This window comes from Corythoichthys intestinalis, chromosome 4, assembly GCF_030265065.1.
Source record: "Corythoichthys intestinalis isolate RoL2023-P3 chromosome 4, ASM3026506v1, whole genome shotgun sequence".
Taxonomy (NCBI): domain Eukaryota; kingdom Metazoa; phylum Chordata; class Actinopteri; order Syngnathiformes; family Syngnathidae; genus Corythoichthys; species Corythoichthys intestinalis.
In genome coordinates, this window is record NC_080398.1 from 63,119,094 (window position 1) to 63,142,152 (window position 23,059).

Here is a 23,059-nt window from a genome sequence, read left to right on the forward strand (position 1 = left end):
AAATAGTCGGTAAAATACGCTGGAGAAAATTATCTGTCCTAGTGTAGTCCTAGTGCCTTAGTGCATGCATATTGATTATCAAATACATGAGTAGACAAAGGGGGATCATCTCAAAGTGTCAGCATCTCCTATTTGTCCGGGTCATTCCCTAATTCACTGTGTAGATCTATGTGGCATGATAACTTCTGAAAAGTAATTCAGGCAACAATGTGAATGGAAAATTCCAAATAATATTGATCTATCTATTGTGTTTAGCCTCGAAGCCTGGGACCAAGGCTTTATAATTTAAGCATTTAATGTATCTAATACATCGATATCATCCCGTAATAAGCAATACAATCGGCAAGACAGGTCGAAAAGATAATGGATAGGACGTTTATCAGTTAGCCTGCTAAGTCCGTACATCTGGCGCTTGCGTTCAACTAGGGCTGGGCGATATGGCCCTAGCCCCAAGCACTTATCACTGTAAATTGAGCAGATTTACCTCGAAGACGATAAATTCGCCCAAGCGGACTACGTCATTTGAAAATCTTTAAAAAAATGCATCAAACACAAAGTGCGCTGCTGGTCAAAAGTATTGGCACCCCTGCAATTCTGTCAGATAATGCTCAATTTCTCCCAGAAAATGATTGGAATTACAAATGCTTTGTTAATAATATCTTCATTTATTTTGCTTGCAAAGAAAAAATACAAAAGAGAATGAAATAAAAAAAAATTGGGTTTGCAAAATGTCGCGATATATCGCCGTATCGAGAGATTGTCACACTCTTATTAGGCTTAATCTTCGAGTTAGTGGGGTTTAATTAGTCGATGGAGTTGATTTCAACAATTTCCGTGCAGTTTGTCAGTTATTTGTTACTTTCAGGGGTCCATAGCGGCTAAGCTATCATGAGTCAATGGTGGCTGCTTAACATGCTATCATGGTATCAGTCGTGGTATCAAGCTCACAGTAATAATTGAAATCTCTTTTTTTCTTTTTACAATTGCAGGTTACAGTAAAATATGATGAAGGTTTCAGGCAATGGATTTTGTTCACCACTTGTGGTGGTGGTCCTCTCCCCAGACACCAAGGAGGAAACTGTTGCATGGCTACTGAGGAGGATGAGAGAAAAACAGCAGGATGGGGGTATGTAAGTTTTCTGAAGTCCATATTTCGTATGTAATTTGGCTATAAATGACTGCACAGCAAAAAGTCCATTGTTGAATTGACTCACACAGAGTTGATTTTAACGCTTTTTCTGAGTCATTATCGCTCTGCACTTTTCAGAGTAAAATCAACACTTTTATGCAGGCATGAAAATCCCTCACCTTTCGGCGAAATTCGCCGTTTTGAAGTAAAAAAGGGTGACCTACGTGAATTGTGTAGATCTGAGGAGAACATTTTTAAGGTGTATAGGGGGTCAGGAGATATTTTTTAATGTCGGACGCTTGGTATGCAAGAGGGGAAAGCGGGACAAAGCCAAAAAAGCGCACCAGAGTGGCCAAAACATTGACTTTTTTCAACGAAACAAAGGAGGTTACACTGTTATCCTGTCTCTCCGATGCCAAGCTTGGCTGCATGTCGGCCTTGAATGAACACCCAAAGCGCCATCACCCAGTTTGTAAGTCCATCTAACTAACTAATGACATGTTTTATTGAAGTTGCTAAGCCTGTCGCGATATGCAATGAGTCCATTTATCGCAGGTAAATAAAAATGACGGCGATCATTTTCACGGCTGCGTTTTATCGTGGTGTGCGTGCGTGCGTCCATACATTTGTGCGTGCGTGTTAGCGGTGTAATGGTTTGCGGTTTAAAGCTGAACTGTTCGGTTCGCCCTGTACGCCTTTATGAACTGCGCCTTTTCGGTTTTGCAATTAATGTATTCCGAACGCTTGTGGAATGAATTGATCGAGCTCTGTGTGCCTGTGTGTGACGTGAAGCACCGCTGTGGAGAAATTCCCGCCCCGCAAGTAAATGTCGGATCGCTGTCAAGCTCTTGTGTAATAGAAGCCGAGTAACGCCCTCTCTCGCTTACGAGCGAAGTTAAAGTGAAACAAGAAAGAAATCGCTATGGCGAGTGGAGGAGAGACCGAATTTTGAGGAAGCACCGGCTTCTTTCAAATCTGCAGTGTGGCAACATTTTGGTTTCCCCGTGGACTACTACAATGCAGAGGGAGAGAAAATATTGAAAAAAAAAATTGCAAACATTGCTCGGCGCTTGTTCCCCATGCTAATGGCAACACTTTTATAACATGACTCTGGCACCTCAGCCTGCATCACCCACAGATATCACTTTCTCAGGGCAGGACAACCCCGAAGATGACACCAGTGAAAACACACGACGGGCTTCGTTAATTTGTTTGCAACGCTTGACCCGCGTTACATTGTTCCCTCGCGGACATATTTCTCCAACAACGTAATCCCCGACAATTATGAAATGGCACGCAAAGCCATCGAAGATGATTTCGCTAAAGCACATAGTTTCGCCCTGACCACTGTTTGTTGGACGTCCCGTGCTACAGAGTGCTACTACCTAACTGTGACGGTCCACTATAATTCATACCTGTCAAGTTGTACAGTCTCGTCGTAATTTGTACACGTGAGCTCTGAATTTTTAAATGTGTACGTTACGTTCAAAATCTGCACGTTTTTTGTGCATTACGTTTTTTTTCATCCGTTCGGATTTGGTCACCGTTTCTGCAACGAGACAATGTTCGTTAATACGTTGGTTGAATGACGCGAGAAAAAGTCAGAGACGGAGAGGGAAGAGTGTTTGTAGAGACGCTGTAGCAAACGCGATGCTAGGCTAGGTGGCTCCAATATTTTATGACTGTAGCCGACAGAATACAATTTACGCCTAGATATCTCATGCATATAGAACTACATGCGAAATGACAGACTCAGTAGCGCTAGTAAACAGCCGCCATTTTAGAGCAGTAAACTTCTCAGAAAGGCTCTGTTGTAGTGAACCTTCATAGTGAACCTAAGTAACTTTTTATCTTAAAATACTCCTAAATGGGCAAAATGTCGACTTGAGTCTATCTTTAAAGGATGAAACAGTTTGAAAATTTTCACATGTTGAAAGTAGACAGAAGGGAACTAATGCAAAAACGGAAGCAATTTTATCAACTTTAACGGTTGATTCACAACATTAAAAGACCTCCAAACATAGCAAAGGTTACTATGTTTTATTTTCTATTTTTTTTAATGAAAAAAAAAAAACATGAAAGGTATCACCAGTTACTTTGCAAAGTAATGTTTTTACTATTAGTCAGTCACTACACTAGCCAAAGAGCTAAGAGGCATTTTAACAGTCGAAAATGTTTACATTTTAAGTGTTTATTACATTCTTTTAAAAGCTAAATAAAGGCAGTTTAAAAAAAAAAAAAAAAAAATGCAAAACGCAAAACGAAACCGTGATCCCAAAACCGAGGTTCAAACCGAACCGTGGGCTAACTGAACCGTTGCACCCCTAGTGCGTGTACACGTGTGTTTTGATGGCATATAAGACTCCAGTTCTTTTCACAGATGTTTATTGGTCATCAACACGCCATAGAATTAAAGTTCAGACATTCAAAATATGGAAACACATCTATATTAAACACTGTAAACGTTAGCATTGCTGAATTGAGCCTAATGGGAAAAAAGACAACCTACTTTAGGCTGCTATAAAACATTGGCAATCTTCTCCAAAACGCAAACATGTGGTTAAAAGGTGACACTTCAAACATGAAAAATCGCTGGTTAACAGAGCTTTTTTGCGGAGTGTAAAGCTAACTATTAGCGGTTTAGCGAACGTACTTCCGGTGAACATTTCAAACTAAAGCACATATTGGAGTTAATCCGACATACTTCAGAATTCAGATTCTACACTAAAAATACTTTTAGAATGACACCCTTTTTAAGTCAGTGTTCTGAATCTGTTTACATTCCATTTTTTGCACTAGTTAATGGTATCTGCATTGGACCTCATTGTTCATTTGTGATTTATTGTTGTTATTTACGTGTTTATTTTAGGGCTGTCCCAAACGACAAATTGTCTCCCGATTAGTCAGCCGACTATTTTTACGATTAGTCGACTAATCTAATAATTAAAAAAAATATTTTTTGTATTTGTTTACTAATTTAGCAATGAAATTTTTGTTGACGTTTATCAATTTACAAAAAACATATTGGAACACTTAAATTATTTACTAAAGTACAAATAAACACGTAAATAACAATAATAAATCACAAATAAACAATGACTTCAAATGCTGATAGAATTAACTAGTGTAGCATCCCGATTGAAAAGATGGTCTCTTAAACTGATGGTTTACAACTTTTATTCCATCCTTGATGTAATCACACTGTAAGAGCTACGGTGCACACAAATAAAACAACACAATTAGAAATTAACGAAAACTTTTCACCTTTTTCCTTTTAAACCTTATTTATATATCAATGATTTGCCTATATGAATTGCCTTTACCTTAATTTATTACCTTATCATTGACAATCTCTTCCTTGAGTGCTATCACCGTATATACTGTATATATTTATGACCTTTTAACGTTATATAATTTTCTATACCATAAAATAAACCATAACATGAAATAAACCTTTCAGTTAGCAATACTAATAATAGCACTTATAGGCCCATTGTCAATGAAACATTATTATTTAGTAAAGTGACAGCACCCTCTGGTGTACAAAAAATGAAAAAAAAAAAAATTTTTTTTTACAAACGGTGACGGCGCTTGAGGTGTTTATTCTCGGCCGACGTGCAGCCAAGCTTGGCAGTGAAGAGACAGGACACAAGAGTGTACCCCCCTTTATTTCTTTGAAATAAGTCAATGTTTTGGACACTCTGGTGCGCTTTTTTGGCTTTGTGCCGCTTTCCCCGCTTGCATACAGAGCATCCGACATTCTGAACTTTCCGCGCATATATTTTTTTAACCCTCCATTAACCGTCGACGGGATGTTGTGCTCGTCGACGGATTTACGTCATCGATGACGTCGACTATGTCGACTAGTCGGGACAGCTCTAGTTTATTTGTACTTTAATAAAGAATTTAAGTGTTCCAAAATGTTTTTATGAATTGATAAGCGTCATCAAATATTTAATTGCTAAATTAGTTTTTAAAAAAAATAAAAATAAAAAATAAAAAAGGGGAAAAAAATTATTTGGTTAGTCGACAAATCGTAAAAATAGTCTGCTGACAAATCGGGAGAAAATTAGGCTTTTGGGACAGTTGTACAGTGTACTGGAACATATTTCCTCCACACTTTTTTAACCCCTGACCCATTTTCATGCCTGTTTATGATATTATATTCAATAACCTCTAATGGCATTTTGCCAGGTTTGCGTGACAGTTTGTGTTGAAAGTGCCCAGAATGTCATTTTTATTGGTCCTTTTCAGAGTTCTTCTAAAAAATTGTTTTTCATTAATATGCTACTATCTGGAGCTAATTTGCATACTCGTTGCTCTGATAGCGTCGTGACACACCTTTAAAGCAGTAATGTGAAGTAAGGTTGGCCAACCATGTTTTTGAATAATATCAATGGCAAAACAGTTATAAGCATATTTTCGTTATTTTTTTTAACGCAACCCTTCCAGATTCTTTGTTTAACCCATAGCAACGCCCTTGACAACGAAAATGCTTTTCTTCGGCAATATTCGGAAATCTTCGGAAATTACGCCACACCGGGAAGTGCGAGGGAAGTGCGCCATAGAACAGTATTGTTTGTTGCATTGCTTCTCGGTAAGATGCCACGGCGGTGTGTCGCGATGTTTTGTTCTCACTCAAACGAAAAGTTGTATGAGTGGCCAAAGGATAGCAGGGCACGTAAATGGACATCTTTCGTTCGCACGAAGCGAATGAATTTCACGCCATCATCGAGTAGTGTTCTCTGCTGCAAACACTTCGAAGATGCCTGCTTCCTTAAAGAGCATATGACACCAGAAAAAAAGTCTTAAATGGCATTATTATGTGAATTAGAATCATATTTTGAGACGATTCGACTATATACAACAATTTAGCAAAGCGCAGATGACGAGAAATTAGTCTTTTAATCTGCCGGTTAGCCACGCCTACCATTATAGGGCTTTAGCGTCCCCAACAGGTGGATGACGTCAGCGGTAGACTAGGCTCATCGGTTTTACTATTCAGCCCATTGAGGGGGAATTGTTCAGAACGAGGAAAACGCGACGAAGAGAGCTGCAAAATGTCATTGTTTCAGTCTCTCTACTCCCAATATTTTTACAGGATATTCTTTTTATCCAAGTATTTTTCCCCAATAGCTATATAAATGGCTTGAGAAGGACCAGTCAGCCCGTCGAGGGGGAACTATTCACAATGAGGAAAACGCGACGAAGAGAGCGGCAAAATGTCATTGTTTCTGTCTCTTTACTTCAATATTTTTACAGGATATTCTTTTTACCCAAGTACTTTCCCCAAATGCTAAATAAATGGCATGGTCATGACAAATAACAATCTTGTGCTAAATGGAATATAAAATAATAAAAATCCATTTATTCAAGACGAAATGGCAAAATTACTCCATAATGGTCAAAACAGTCGACTTCACCTTTACTGTCACACCTCCCGAACGATATTTTATGACACCTAAATCGGACATATGTAATTTCCCTTCCCCGGCTTCGGAGAATGTAAACAGACCAGAAGGAGTGACAGCTAGCCGACATGCTAACCCGAACCGAGGGATGTTTCAAAGTCTTCGAAGTGGAAAATCACACATAACTAGCCTGGATTATTTGACATGACGACCCGGTTGTCGAGTTTCTTTGCGGATCGGCAAACCGCCCGGCGGAGAGCAATTTACAGTTCGTTCCCTGGAGGAGGGTGGCTGGAGTTGTTGTGTAGCTAACGCGCTAACAGCTAACTGCTAATTAGCATGAGGATAGCTTTTTACATGCCTATCAATGATCAAACGTAAGTAGTCCTTTATTTAAAGGAATTTTATAGTGTTTACTTTGTAATCACTGTATTCGTATTTGACATAATACAAAACAAGATGTTTACTCACTTCCTTGTAAGTCCAATGGTCCCACAGTAAATATCCACGGTGAATGGGAACCTTTTGAAACTCCAAAAAGGCGCATACGCCTCTCCCGCATACAGAATGATTTTTCTGCAGCCGTTTGGCTGGCGTGATGCAAAAAATAAAAGTATTAATCCGCAAAATCAGCTGAATCCTTCGTCCTCATACACAACAGTACACTGTATAGTGAAGAGAACGTCTTCTACCGTACACGTCACAGCGCCCTCCTCCTCAATGCAAGACCGAAGCCGGAAGTCACTCATTTTCATGGCGCGGGATTCAAAAAACTAAATAAATATAGCGATCGCTTCCACACACATCCAAGCGGTCCATATCATTCAAGGGCATAAAATACCGCGTGTATTATGAAATAAACATGCTTTTTCGTGTCACAGGCACTTTAACCGGTCTTCTTATGATCAAGGATTTGCCAAAAAGTAAGTGTGATTTTTTTGATAGATGACTGATGACTTTGTCAAAGCAGAGCTGCCAACTGTTGTGGAATGTACAGTAGGGCTGTCCCAAACGACTAATTTTCTCCCGATTAGTCAGCCGACTATTTTTACGATTAGTCGACTAATCTAATAATTAAATTTATTTTTATTTTTTTTACTAATTTAGCAATGAAATTTTTGTTGACGCTTATCAATTCACAAAAAACATATTGGAACACTCAAATTATTTATTAGAGTACAAATAAACACGTAAATAACAATAATAAATCACAAATAAACAATGAGTTCAAATGCTGATAGAATTAACTAGTGTAGCATCCTGATTGAAAAGATGGTCTCTTAAACTGATGGTTTACAACTTTTATTCCATCCTTGATGTAAACACACTGTAAGAGCTACGGTGCACACAAATAAAGCAACACAATTAGAAATTAACAAAAACTTTTCACCTTTTTCCTTTTAAACCTTATTTATATATCAATGAATTGCCTATATGAATTGCCCTTACCTTAATTTATTACCTTATCATTGACAATATCTCCCTTGAGTGCAATCACTGTATATACTGTATATATTTATGACCTTTTAACCTTATATAATTTTCTATACCATAAAATAAACCATAACATGAAATAAACCTTTCAATTACCATTAAGAACAATACTAAATAGCACTTATAGGCCCATTGTCAATGAAACATTATTATTTAGTAAGGCGACAGCACCCTCTGGTGTACAAAAAATGAAAAAAAAAAATTATAAACTGCGTGAAGGCGCTTGAGATGTTTATTCACGGCCGACGTGCAGCCAAGCTTGGCATTGAAGAGACAGGACAGAAGAGTGTACTCTCCTTTGTTTCTTTGAAATAAGGCAATGTTTTGGACATTCTGGTGCACTTTTTTTTGGCTTTGTGCCGCTTTCCCCGCTTGCAAACAGAGCATCCGATATTCTAACTTTCCACGCATATATTTTTTTAACCCTTCATTAACCGTCGACGGGATGTTGTGCTCGTCGACGGATTTATGTCATCGATGACGTCGACTACGTCGACTAGTCGGGACAGCTCTAATGTACAGTATAAGCTAGCAACGTTAGCCGAAAGTTAACTCGTGGCAATCCCTGATCATAGTTGTTGTTGCGTTCGCTAGGTTAAGCGTGTTTAAATTTTGCGTCATCTACGATCTTGTCCAAAAGGGTTAATCCACTGTCAATCGGGAAAGGGGTGTGGATGTGCATATAAACGGATTGGCGTCCCAGTAATTCACGGTCATGTTGCAGTAAGAGTCACACACCGCCGGTGAGTTTGTGCACATTTATTTGTATTTGTATTATGTATTTCCACCTTCATGCTTCAAGCATTGCATTTAATTTGTACGGTTCGGCGTTTCTTTCACGGTGATCGCTTGATAGCCTTCTAGTTTGTTTTTTACGAGAGCTGCTGACAGCTGACGAACAAGCGTGTTGGCATTGAGTCAATCTCGCAGCGAATCAGCGAGCGGCTCAAGTCACGCAGTGAATCATGGGAAATGTAGTCTCGGGACAACACTGAAGTGGTGCTTTGCAATCTGTTCGCTTGTGTGAAAAAAACTACCATTTCCTCACGCCATTAGACACCACTTCCTCCCGAGAGCCCCGAGCCGTGTTGTACTTTTAGCTCCATGTGTTAATAAAGAAACAAAGTTGTCAGCACGTCGTATGTTCGATACATTTGTAAACAAAAAGCTCATAACAAGACACTATGCACGATCCGTTTAAGAGATGCTGGAGTAGTAGGATGCGAAGAGGAGATCAGCGAGAAGCAAAATTTCGTGGTCGAATGTGGCGGCAGTCCGCTATTATTTTGTTTTCTTATTGTTGCTACAATAAAGTGGAGAAAGCCATCAACGACTCATCTCCTTCTTTCCCCCCAACGTTCTTATATTACTATTTTATATGCATGAGAGCTGCCGGATCTGCCAAAATGAACATGAAGTCTGACTATTATTTTTCTAACAATGTTATCAGATAGACAAAAACAAAATTATGTGCAAATGCCTGCATCTTCAAATCATGAAAATAATAAAAGCCTATATTTTACCAATCTTGTAATCTCGATGGGTCTTGTATCCATTCCATGTCAGGTAGTCTAGGCACATTGTTTGCATCCTGATGAGCGTCTGGCTAATACATGTTAGGTCCAACATAAAATTCCAACCTCCTCTTCTTCCTCCAACTCTTCAAAAACTTGGATCTCCTCCCTTGTGCTCGATCTATCACTTATATTGCTGTTTGAATCATTGTTTGAAGGGCTTTGTATTAAGGCCGTATATATGGAGCTGCCATCGCTGTTCCCGGTGTGACGTATCACTTCCGGGTTCGTCCCCTTTCAGGCTCGAACTTCGGAAACGCGATTATTTTGTCAAATATACAACATATACATTATTTTTTCATGCTTTATTTGTTGGACAATGTTTAATTACTTTAATTGTGGCCCTATTTGGCATGTTATGAAATTACTTCACATTACTGCTTTAAGCCCAGTTAAAACCAAATGTCTTTCAGTTGGCAACTGCCTGTATGAAACACTCAAAGGGAGCGAGTGAGTGTCATTCAGGTAGCAACACCCTCGATTTCGTCTTGCAGGGGTTACTCTCGACAGTCAATGAAATGACAGCCATGCGGTTTCACGAAGAAGGGATGGATTTTGTTGGCCATGCAACTTATTTTCTACTATAAATGCCAGTTTCCACTCCTCAATTTCTTCTGGGAACTTGGAACTATCTGGGAAGTTGGGTTATGGAATTGTCATATTTATTTATTTTGCATATTATTGTTAAATTTTCAGGTGACTTCCGTAAAATGGTAGTATTAAAGGAATCATTTTGTGTATTGAATTGTGTCTCTTTAAGATAACTCCCCCTCCCCCATGGTTCTTAAAGAGACACTGTTCTACTTTAATTTTTGAATGAAATGTTTAGCTTTCACAAATACACTTGAAAGTAAAATTGTTACGTGAATGCTTTTTAGAATGAAAACATATGCCTGAAAAATAGACGGTATCACCCCTTAAAGTCTCATAAGAAACAAAAGTGGAGCAAGTTATTAAAGTGATCCTCGATTTTAAAGACATGTAGGCTCTAATAAACCACAATTGTTCTCTTGTATTAAAATATGTCGTTAGAAACACATAAAATGTTAAATCAATGGAAATATTTTATAATATTTAGTGCATATTTTGACCGATAGTTGGCGCCATGTTCTGCGGGCGCGGAGTGATGACGTAGATGATATTTTTCCAATCGTGTAGCGTGTGTACAACAACTGTATTACTGGCTTAACTCGCGAAGTAAAATGCCATGATGTGCTGCTTATGGATGCAATTTCGAGTCAAATGGAAACAAGGAGAGTGATGCGAGTCTCCACAAATTTCCTGTTGACAAGAAGAGGAGAAAGGTTTGGGAAAATGCCTGTAGACAAGCAAATCTTCCCGAACAACCAAGGCTTTGTTGTTGCCATTTTTCTCCTACCGCGTTTGAGGATTTTAGTAGATGACAGCTAATGAAAGATCTCACCGGAGCGGCTAGATATAAGCGCAGACTAAAACCAAATGCTATTCCAACTACTTTCCCGCACAAGAAACCTCAGCCAGCTCGGATATCGAGTGAAATGCGCGCAATGAAGCGAGACGGACGAGACACTCTGGCCGCCCTCTTAAGCACCCAAGCCGCTCCTGTCGCTACAGCGGGAGGCGAACCTTCGGGCGTACCGCTAGTCACAGAGGAAGCTAATAATTCACCTCTACTGTCAGTTCATCAGGCAGTAAGTGTGGGTGTTCAGTATTCAGCTAATATGAGTGATGCTGCCACTCAAACTGATCAAAGCACGTCCAATGCAATTCGTTCAATTCAACACAAATGTCCCAACCCCATTGATAAAGCAATAAATTCTCATCGCCGGAATGGCATACATGTGAAGTCAAAATCCATTTTAGGGGACTCCCTCTGAAAGCTCATCGCGAGTATGGCAAGAGTGCCAAACAGTAATCAGAGAAAAGGGTGGCTACTTTGAAGATACTAGAATATTACACGTTTTTAGTTATTTCACCTTTTTTCTAAGTACACAATACACACGTGTGCATTTGTAGCAAGTTATAACAGAATTCACCGGCGGAAATTATGTTGGCACGTTGTGTGGTTGGGGGGGGGGGTACTTTGTGAAGGGAACAGCTGGAAATAACGTTACCTTCCGCGGGTCGCATGCCAGACAGACATTGCTATTTCTTGCAGCCTAAATGTCAATAAAACAACGCGGATTAGCTCCGTGGTTTGATACTCCGCCTCCTTCCCTAGCTCGCCACACATTCATAGTTTTATTGCCTTCAGTGAGAGTTTATAATGTCAATGGTCAAGAAAATAAAAAGGCACGAATGCCAAGGTGTTTTGGCCTGTACTGTATGTAAAGCATACGACAGCTCTGGATGCTAACAATCTACACAATTATATTGGAATGAGTTTGATGATGCAATAACTCACCTTGAAGATCTGCTGACAAAAACCTGAGTTCTCGACAACATACGCTCTCTCGCACCGTTGTCATCGAGATGCACTTGCCGCAAGTACACCAGAAGTTTAGCCCAACTCTTGCCTCATCAGGTATTTCTTGCTCTGCATTTCGCCTTTGCTGCTCGTCTTGTGAACGACCGACAGTGCTGTCCTGCTCTTCACTTTTCCGCTCTGGTTCAAATTGGAAGGGACGAACCGATGACATGTTGCTAATGAATGACACGCTGAAGTCCGGCAGCGGGACTTGTGACGTCACAGCACTGCGACGTCAACAACCATGGCGAACAATCAGTTAAAATAATTTTACAGATTTTATTAAAACGAAAACATTAAGAGGGATTTAATGTCAAATTATTATAACTCATACTAAGATGTATCTTTTAAGAATAACTTGTCTTAAAACTAGAGGATCACTTTAAGATGATTTAACTGTAGCATCTCGGTTAAAATTATGGTCTCTCAAACTGACGGTTTACAACTTTTATTACTACTTTAATGTAAACACACTGTAAGAGCTACGGTAACCACACATAACTACCCATAAATTGTCTTTCATAAACATAAAGCAGAATATTCCTAAACAGTTTGCTATGCTATGCTTGAAAGGAAACTTATGATTTACAATGTAGTATATCTTCTTCTATTTTTGTATGTTTTGCTTTATATGCTACATCAGGTGCTGAACTGCTTGTGGATCCACTGGGCTCTAAGGTTGAAGAGAAAGAAAACCCAAACATCTTTCTTGTGACAGCCTCGTGGCAAAGACTACTCACTGGTGCTGAAGATTTGGGTCTTTTCAAGGAGTTTAATGATGGCTCCATGAGGAGTTTTACATTCATCAACAGACACAACTTTAAAGAATTTCATGGTAACATCAACTATGAGTGCATCAATTCCATGAACGTGTTTCCCACGAACTCCTCAAATATTTTTTGGTTCATTGTTTGGTTTTATCTCCGCCTGGGTGTTTTGTGTACCAAATCTAATGAACACTAGTAAAACACTAACACAAAAAACAACAACTTTTGAGCCTTTCGGAACATACGGATCTTAAATACAGTGGTATGAAAAAGTTTGGGCACACCTGATCATTTTTAATATTTTTCTTTGTAATGGACTACATTTTGGGAACAAAAATTTCAGTTAAATATATGATATAGCACAGAGGTCACGGAACCACGGACCTCGGTCCGGTTCCGGACCCCCAAGCCGTCTGGACCGGATCTCAAGCTGTCCGAACTAATAAACGTTGCAACAACAAAAACATTTTTTCTCCAGGTTTGCAGAGCGGCAACAAACAAAAACCTTAGCGGTGACGCGCGTAAAGTAAGTTATTTTTAGAACAGCATGTCTCACACTCGCTTTCCAGACTCCGCGGATTGACAGCCAAAAACTGAGCCGAATGAAGTTGGAGGAAAGAGCGAAAAGGTACGGCAAATGGCGTGCTCAAAACTACGCAAGATTGATGCAGAAAACAGTGTTTAAGGAGGAGTAGACTAACACATTTTTGTCCATTTTACCTGGCGGCAGCACAAGACCGCTATCCTCATCTGTTCAGAGACGGTGTTCTGCCAAAATCTGCTACATTGGCGAAACGTCCTACATACTAGTCGAATTTGACACCCAAAGTACTACCGTGCGCGCTAAACTTGTTTTGTTTGGATGCATACAGGCAGAACATACTAAAAAATGCCTTAAGAAAATACTTAAATGCAGTTATACCAAATAAGGACGGTTAAAGTATGTTACGTGACTAATGTGGTCAACTGCTTCAAAGCTAACACAAAAAGCCACAATGGTTAAAAGTATGAGAGGGTAATGCATGAAAAAAGTATTTTTCTGGCAATGAAAAGGTTCTAAAAAACTAAATAAAAACAAAAATAGTGAGTACTCGCCGCTTCTACCCGATGTGCGCATGTGTGCGGATCCTTGCGCAAGCAACCGTCTTGTGTAGACGTTTCGCCTCGTAGTAAGGAATGGCCGAACAACGGAAGCGCTTGTAAAAAGCAGCCATTTGAAAAGGCATTATGAAACGAAGCACGCAGCTTTTACACAAAGTTTCCCTGTGAACTCTGCCATCTGTTCTAAAAAAATAGCGGAATTAAGGGCTCAATATGATCGCTTTATTATTTATTACTAATTAATTATTATTAAATATTATTTATTACTTACTATAAATTTATTTTTTATATTTTATTTACATTTTTGAATGTTGTAATTATAAGCATGGCCACGTAAAGATACATTTGTATTTTTTGGAAAAAAATGAAGCATTAAAAATATTTCTGGACCCGAGATTGTTGTAATTTTTTAATTTCGGACCCAGAGGATTTTTAATTCATGACCCCTGATATAGCAGTTGGACATAGTAATATTGAGGAGTGAAATTAAGTTTATAGGATCAACAGAAAGTGTCATAATTATTTCTGCTCTTTCATGCCCTCACCTCCAGATAGTTTCGCTGTTTTCTATTTATTTTTTTAAATGCCCTCCTGTTCAAAATTTTTCTTCCCCCAGCAAATTGATATTTGAAGCTTTCCAATGATGTATCAAACATTCATATCGGACAATTTTGAAAGGTGGCCAAATTGGGGGTCTCAGAGCGGAACGTCAAGTCACCTGTTTTCCGCCGTATGTATTGATAGAACGCATGCACACATACAGTCAGTTTGCCACGACCCTCACCCATGTAAGCAATATTGAAATATAGTGATCCATCATTTTTCGTGGTTGATGGTGACCAGAACCCGCAGTGATGAGTGAAAAACCGTGTTGTGCAAAAAAAAACATTTTTTTTTTTTTTGTGCAATGTTTTTATTCAGATTTAAAATTGGAAAGAGATGCATATAAGACATGTTTTTTCACTTTTTTCCCAAAGTATAATCAAAAAAATATATGTGTATTTTTGTGTGTGTATTTATATTTTAATAAATGGTTTTTAAGCACTTCAAATGTAATAATTATAAGTTTTAAACATCTTACTATCCACTGAATTATTTTTAATCAAGAATAAAGTAGTAGAACAATGTTTGGCTTTATTAAATGCTTCATTGAGTCAGTCCACTCAAAACCTCTCAAGCGGCTCACTTAGACACAATGAGTTGCCAAAACAACTTTTTAACAAGTTAAACGATGATAAGGCCTGTCGCGATAACACATTTTATTGTGTGATAATTATTCTCATAAATTATTGTGATATGCGATACTATTGTGCCCCCCCCCAATTTTTTTTTAACCAATTTACAATAACACAGTGAGAATACAGTATATATTAATAGATCAAGTACACCCATTTAAACGTAATATTTACCCTTAAATTCAAAAATACTTTTTAAGAAATCACAACTAAAAACAATAGACCATGCCTCTTAAGTAAAAAACAACAATATTGATACCGCACAGAAACAGAATAAATAAAATGTGTTTTAAAAAAAAAAAAAAAATGCACTTAATGACATAAGCATTTAGGCAAATGAAAACTTTCCCCGTCATAGCTTCTGCAAGGGTCTTCCATAGGGATGCAAAGATACAGTTAAGTCATGGTTTGGTACGATTTTTGATACGGGGGGCAAGATTTTCGATCCGATTCAATACATTTAATGCTCTGTAAAAAAATAACAATTTTATATATATATATATATATTTTTTTTTTTTGCCAACGGGCAAAAATTAAATTACCATCATATAAACATGCATTTTAGTGCATAATATTTGTGTGCTTACTTTTTACTGATCTGAAAAAAAAATGTATAAAAGTGCTGAGAACAATCTTTACTGTTTGTAAAGTGAGGCAGGGCACACGGTTAATTGCTACAGCTCTCTTAGCAGCTAGGTTTACTACATGAGCAAGACATCCTATTTGTGTCCGAATCCATCTGTGTCACGTACTGAATTAACAATATTTACAACAGAAAATGGCGTCGATCTGCGCACGCGCAGTAGCAAACCGTCACAATCGATCGACCCGTCAAGATCGGGTAATGACACGGGTAATGATATGGACTATGTGTCCGATAATCACTCTGGGCTCACGTAGCCAATGGCATGGGACGTAGTACATCTAGTTTGCCATTTCATGATATCTAGTGTGTGCGCGCATTAAAAAAGTTAGCAAGCGCCGCTGAAGCCTGAAGTCACGTCTGCTCATTGCTACACAACACTAGCATATGACAATCGACTTTCATGAACAGGACGAGTTTGAAGCAGCTGTTCGTTGTCAAAGCGAGGTTGTTCGTAGCAGCCAAGTCGGTAACAATGTTTTGGCGGACTTCGTTGTAAATATCCGGCGTGCCGAAAAATAGCCGCCCCGCGTGAAATGTCACTCCTGACTGGAGGGCCCACACGTCAACAACACCGCCGCGCCATAGATGGTCTACAGTCATTCTGGAGGACTGACGCAGCCGGTATACGTTGAACAATAGGATATAATGGGAACGATTGGCTCCGGCGCTAGTTTTCTGCCGGACCTGGAACGAAGATGCATTTTGCGCAGTTGGTAACGAGGAATCCGAACTTTTAACAGCACGTCTGCCGCACGCGCGCACGCACGTGCACGCGAGGCGATAAATCGCAGCGGAAAAATTATCGCCTTCATTTTTATTTATCGCGCGATAAATGGAATTATTGCATATTGCGACAGGCTTAATGATGATTCACGCATGCAGCCCTTTGAAGCTTTGATTTACATGCATCTCTGGCTCGGGACCATTCATCTATTATTTTTTTTTTATTGGAAAAAAAAATCTGCGATGGACTGAGGGCGCAAAGTTTGAAGTAGCGAGGGATCACTGTATTGCTCATTTGGCGCACAGAAAGAAAACCGAGCATTCCCAGGCATATCCCTTTAATTTCACTTAATTTTTGATGACTCTAATCAAGCCCGCCTCCTGCCTAACAGCTGAGCTCAAGCTAGATGCTAACAGTAATGCACAACTCCATCGCTGCCGTCCTCCCTGACTCTCTTGCTCTTCGGTGATGTAATTGCTGCATGAATTCTGATTTGGGAGACTTGAGAGTTCACACCACCCCCACATTTTGAAAAATGTGGCCCAGAAGGGATTTTAACCACATACAAGCCAGCACAATAGGATTTTTTAAATTATATCTGGCATAAATTAAAAACCTGATCCTTTTCACCCAATTCCAGTCCTCTGAAAAATAGCTCGATTGGCTCAATTTCTAATCATGTGATCGGATCGGGACATACTTACACAGAACCTTATTTCAAAATGAGGCTGGTTTATCCAAATGTTTTTTGGCATACCTCAAGCGACTCCATTTGTGGCATGTGTGCAGCAAAGGCTTTTTCCACATTACTCTTCCATACAGCATCTTCTTGTGCAAAAAATGCTGAATAGTTGACACCATCAGTAGCAAGATCTTCTTTTTGTTCTTTTGAGCTGGTCTGTGATCTCAACTTGACTCTTCTAACCATCCTTTGCCTCTGCCTAACTGAGATTTTACTTGGCCTGCCACTCCAGACCTTAACTTGAACTGTTCCTGCGGTATTCCATGTTCCTCACAGTGGAGATTGACAGCTGAACAGCTTTTTGTAACCTCCCCCTAAACTACAATGTCGAATAATCTTTTCGTTCAGATCATTTGTCAGTTTTTTTTAGGCTCCCGCGCTTCCACTCTGCAGAGATGATGCAAAGAGGAGAACAATTTGTAATGATGCTAGACGTTCATTTGCCCCTCCCAGTCAAAATGGATTGGACGTCTAGCGCCGTCAATGGCACTGAAAGATGAGCATTCCTTCCAGTTTAAGGAGCCACTTACATGGTGATTCTCCGAGAATACGAAAAATTTCAAATTTGCATTTATATGGTTCCGTCTCCATTCGAACAATGTCGCAATTCTGCATGAAAACGATGTAGTATTCATGCCAGGCCCTAGGGGGCAGTGCAGATTTACAAGGCGACAGTGAATGATGCACTTTGACCCCACCAAGCTTCGTAGCCGAAAGGAGGAAGAGAGTGCCTCAGCCCGGAAAAAAACATGCCCGACCACTCCAAGCAATGGCATTTTCTTTTGCTCCAAAAGGCACAAAAATGGAAACATTAAATATATTTCAATTTAAAAATATTATTAAAACAGTAAATTAAAGCCGATTTACTGTTTTTAATGTTTAATAGCACCGCTGCGCACGCCCAATATGACGTGTACGAGTGCTGATGTTATCGGCGCGGATTCCGCGCCGCGGACGCTTTTGATATACATGCGGAGCAAGCCCCCCTCAAGCCCCCGTAATCGAATTCTTCCACTTTGGAGGCAGGATTCAGAATTTTACGTCTTCGCCGACACCATATGCACGCGAGGCCATTCCGCTACTCAGTCATTGCGTCTTCGTGTCACTGAGTCGCCATGTAAACTGCCCCTAAGTTGTTGGCAAAGGCAGGCAATGAGTTAATCACTTCGTTGTAATTTTAGGACACTTACGGGTCATTTCCTGTAAATTCTGGATCATTTCCTGTTGATTTTCCCGACATCTCCAGGTTACTTCCTGTTGATTTTGTGTCACTTCCTGTTGGTTTTAGGGCCTTTTTAGGTGACTTCCTTGTTAACTAATTGGCTGCAATTGATGGTGCTAGCCGTCCAATCCATTTTTACTGGGAGGAGGCGAACAAATGTGACTGCGGACACAAGTGAGCCAAGTGCAGTATTGCACGCACTCAATTACACAAATCAAAAATCTACAGCTTTATGGCGCCAATATCAAATCTTGTGATTTTGTAGGTACAGTATGAATGAGCTACTGTACATAAAACTTGTCGGTTAGGTAGAACAACCCCGCAGGCCGGAGAGAACCCCCTGGCGGGCCGCACATTTGACTCAGCTGTCATAAACGAACATGAGGCTACAACTAGGCCTGTCGCGATAATGCGATAAATTCTCTCATAAATTATTGCAATATGCGATATTATTGCGCCCCCCACCCCATTTTTTTAACCAATTTACATTAACACAATAAGATTACAGTATATATTAATAATACTAAGTACACCCATTTAAATGCAATTAACGTTTACTCAATACCGCACAGAAACACAGAATAAATAAAATCTTTTTCAAGAAAAAATAAAATTGCACTTCAATAACTTCAGTATTTAGGCACTGAGGTATAAAGTTGTTGTAACACAAACAATTGCAGTTCAACAACAAGAGAAAAATACATTAAATGGCAATAACAAAAATTTGGCTTCACTAAGGCTAGGTTCATACTGCAGGTCTTTTAATGCAAAAATCCGATTTTGTGTCATGTCTGGTTTTTTGGCGTGCCCGTTCAGAATGCCTTTTTCCAGGGAGCCCGTTGAAGTACATGCATGCGCACTAATTCGCATTCCGAGAGCCAGCAAAGTGACCCGCATGCGCAGAAGCTACAAAACAAATTACACATGCTAGCTATATGTCATTCCAGGGTGATCATATTTTGATTTCCAAAAAGAGGACACAAATACCAGACATCAATCATCCCCGTTTAGTCTTTTATTCAAAGTTTATATGGACTGATAGAACGCATACACGCACGAACATAAGCCTTGACTTGTGTGCGTGACCTGACGTGGGTGTGTCTCGGCCATGTGGGCAGTACTGAAATATTGCTCATTCGGCGCATAGAATGAAAATCGAAAATTGTCTGGCTTATCCTTTTATTTATTTTTTTACGACTGTGGTCAAGCCCGCTTCTTTTTGAAAGCAGAGTTCAAGCTAGAGGCTAATGGACAGTTACATCGATCCCGTCCTGCCTGCGCTTTCGCTTTGCTGACGTCATTGCTACATGAATTCCGATTTGGGACACTTGAAAGTTCAAACCGCCAGCCACATTCTGGAATAATGTGGCCCAGATTGGATTAAGACCACATACGAAAGTGACCCAAATCAGATTTGAAATGGTCCACTTCAATGCGACTTGTCACGTTCAGACCGACAAGTTAATGCTTCACTTGAGTCGGAAAAACACTAAAAAATTGTATTCGTGCGTTAAGACCTGCAGAGTCAATCTAGAAGTGTCAAACAACATTAAACAGAGGTAAAACGGTGTCATTTCTTCCGCAATGTAGCGGACTACAATTTCCGTGAAGGAACGCCATTTTGCGCGATCTCATTTGTATTTCTCAAATCAAGCGATTACCTCTGTAATTGTCGATTGCTGTGACGAGGAAGATTCCGCTTGTTGCGATGCAGTTTTCTTACCAAGCAGTGAAAACTAAAGAGGGTGATAGTGTTTAGAGGTGCACAATAATTATCGGTCCGATAACACGATAATTATCGGTTCGATAATAGGAATTATTACGTCATCCCAATAAATCCGATAATATATTATCGGCCCTATTATTAATATTTTTGGCACTGTATCGGATTGGGATTTGTGCATTTGTTGCCACTCCTGTTTTTCCAGTATGCAAAGTTTTGTTACTGTATTTGTTTTGTTCATTATAATAATGTTCATGTCATCATGAAAATTCTGGTTCAGTCAAAGGCAAATCTAACTTGAATCAACCAATAGTATTTTTGACCTACAGGTGTTCAAAAACTCAGGTGAATGTACATTGAAAAATTATATATATTCAGTATTATTGGTTATCGTATCGGTATCGGCCTTGAGGAGCAGGAAGTTATCGGTATCTGTTTCAAAAAATGGATATCGTGCACCCCTAATAGTGTTTCAAATGAGCATGTAGATTTGTTTTGTTTTTGTTGAAACAACCTCCAAACATATTTTGCAGACTGGTTCATCCTTTTTGGTTGCCTCACCATTTTCATTTGGTTTAAAATCTAAATATTCCCACACCGGGGCTGTGGTGTTTGGCTCACTCTGCTCGCTCATTGCTGTACGCCGACAGGGCACTCGGCCCTGCCTCTCCCAATTGAATGATGGTCACGCAAACTGAAATGTATAAAAACGAACATACCCAGAATCAATAAAACAGAGTGACTCCTCGTGACAGCATATTGGGCTGTTGGTAACAAGGAAGCCGAACTTTTAACAGCACGTCTGCCGCACGCACGTGAGGCAATAAATCGCAGCGGGAAAATTACCGCCTCCATTTTCATTTACTATGCGATTAATGAAATTATTGCATATCGCGACAGGCTTAGCGACAACACAAAATTGAGGAACAAAACGAGTTCAAGTTGAGAGTCGACAACTGCTGGTCCTCAGAGGGGAAAAAGTACCAAAAAAGGTGACAGACTAGACTGACAGAGATGGCAGAAGAGCAGGAGCAGTGGCTAAACACGTCCACCCCTGTCGAAGGCAGGAAGAAGAAGCGATCATTTTCAACCGATTCTGATATTTTTATAAATGGCATGATTGATTCTATTTCCGATCGTGGGATCAGATCAGGCTCATCTATGACACAAGTGTGCAGAATGAATGACCGAACGAACACACACTTTGCAAAATACACGTTTCATATTTTGTCTCTCTAAATCTAGTAAGACTAAACCTCTCCTGTAGGATTACCAAATGATTTAATTATGTTAAATGCCACAACAATGAGGGAGAGAATTTTATATTATTTTAGGTCAAAAGTTACCTTAAGCAAAAGGATCTAACTTCAGACAGTGAGACAAAGTCGAATGTGTTTACGCACAGCGTATGTAACAGTTCTGAGATTAAGGATCGAAGCCAAGCCTCCGGTCTTCCTGTGAGTTTCTCACACCTTTTGAGTTGTGTGACTTGAAATATTGTCTCAGTCTTTTATTTGCCTTGTATCTGTGTTGTGAATTTATTGATCAACTTGTTTATGACCGCTGCTGTTTTTCTAGGGGATGGTGACGGCTTTCTCAGCATGGCAGAGTGTCAGTACATCATTAAACATGAGTTGGAGACGTTACGGGCTAAAGATGAGACACATGTTCCTGGATATGCACAAGCTAAGCTGTACCCTGGGAAATCGATTAGTGAGTCTACAATCTTCATCTATTGTTGGAAATTTGCCATTAGGAGCCCTAATGAATATAGCAGGGGTGGGCAAACCGGTCCTCGAGGGCCGCAGTGGGTCCTGGTCTTTGTTCCAACTGACCCAGCACAGATAGTATAACCAATGAGGTTTCAGCAGAAATGAGAAGCACCTGACTGCAATCAACTGATTGCATTTGTAAAACAGCAGATTGGTGAAAATGTGTCCTCTTAATGGGTTGCAAAAAAAACCCGCACCCACTGCGGCCCTTTGTGGAATAGTTTGCCCACCCCTGGAATATAATCACAAAATCACCAAGGAGTGTTTGTTCTCCGTGTTCCCCAATTGAGACACACACAAAGATTATAATTTGTTCCATCTTTGTCTCCTGAGTGACAGAATTGAATCTGGGCTGAGTCTCTTCGCTGCCCAAAGGCTTGGAGCCTACGGGGGCAGGCAAAAGAAACACTAGCGCGACCTTTCAATTCTTGACAGAATTGTATCCTTCCCCAAAGGGGGAGCAGGCTTGCAATCATCCAACAGTTTTCTGCATACTGGAGAAACAAACTAAATCCAATCGGATTATTCTTCTTAAATGGTCTCTTTCTTTGCGGTCCATTTCCCACCCACTGGAGTGCGCGCTGTGTCCACTTGATGACGACACATCCTGGCTATGTATACAGTGAGTCATCAGGTTACAATGTCCTCACCTTACGACCTTTTGACCTGACGAGGCCCGACGATCCTTGTAGAGTAAACTAGTTTCGGCCGCTTACATCTGAGATCCTGTTGTTTGGTCCCGACCCACAGCTTATGACCGTAGGTGAGGGTAGTAATGTAGATTGACCAGCAAATAGAGCTTCGCCTTGCGGCTCAGCTCCTTCCTCACCACGATAGCCCGATACAGAGTCCGCATCACTGCAGTAGTTTCACCGATCTGCCTGTGGATCTCCCACCCCATTATCTTCCAATGAACAAGACCCCAAGATACTTTTCCTTTTGGGGAATGACCTCAGATGAAGCAAAACTGAAGCCACCAAAAATATTGCAATACTTTCTTGTCCAAAAGGTTATCGATATGTTCCCAACAGAAATATCGATATATCGTTTTAAAAAGGTCACAAAAAAAAAAA

General features: G+C 39.8%; 1 protein-coding gene across 5 annotated transcripts in view; it reads left to right on the forward strand.

Moving 5' to 3' along the window:
• ano10a (anoctamin 10a) overlaps positions 1-23,059 on the forward strand; it is an 87,998-nt gene that overhangs the window by 4,196 nt on the left and 60,743 nt on the right. For 3 of the 5 annotated variants that reach the window (XM_057833539.1, XM_057833541.1, XM_057833540.1), the window contains exons 2-5: positions 990-1,126; positions 7,422-7,463; positions 12,698-12,889; positions 21,793-21,927. In XM_057833539.1, coding sequence (XP_057689522.1) covers positions 1,003-1,126; positions 7,422-7,463; positions 12,698-12,889; positions 21,793-21,927 — 493 coding nt within the window. In that variant the 5' untranslated portion in view covers positions 990-1,002. The remainder of the gene's footprint in view (positions 1-989; positions 1,127-7,421; positions 7,464-12,697; positions 12,890-21,792; positions 21,928-23,059) is intronic. The other 2 variants (XM_057833542.1, XM_057833543.1) reach the window with 2 other exon arrangements.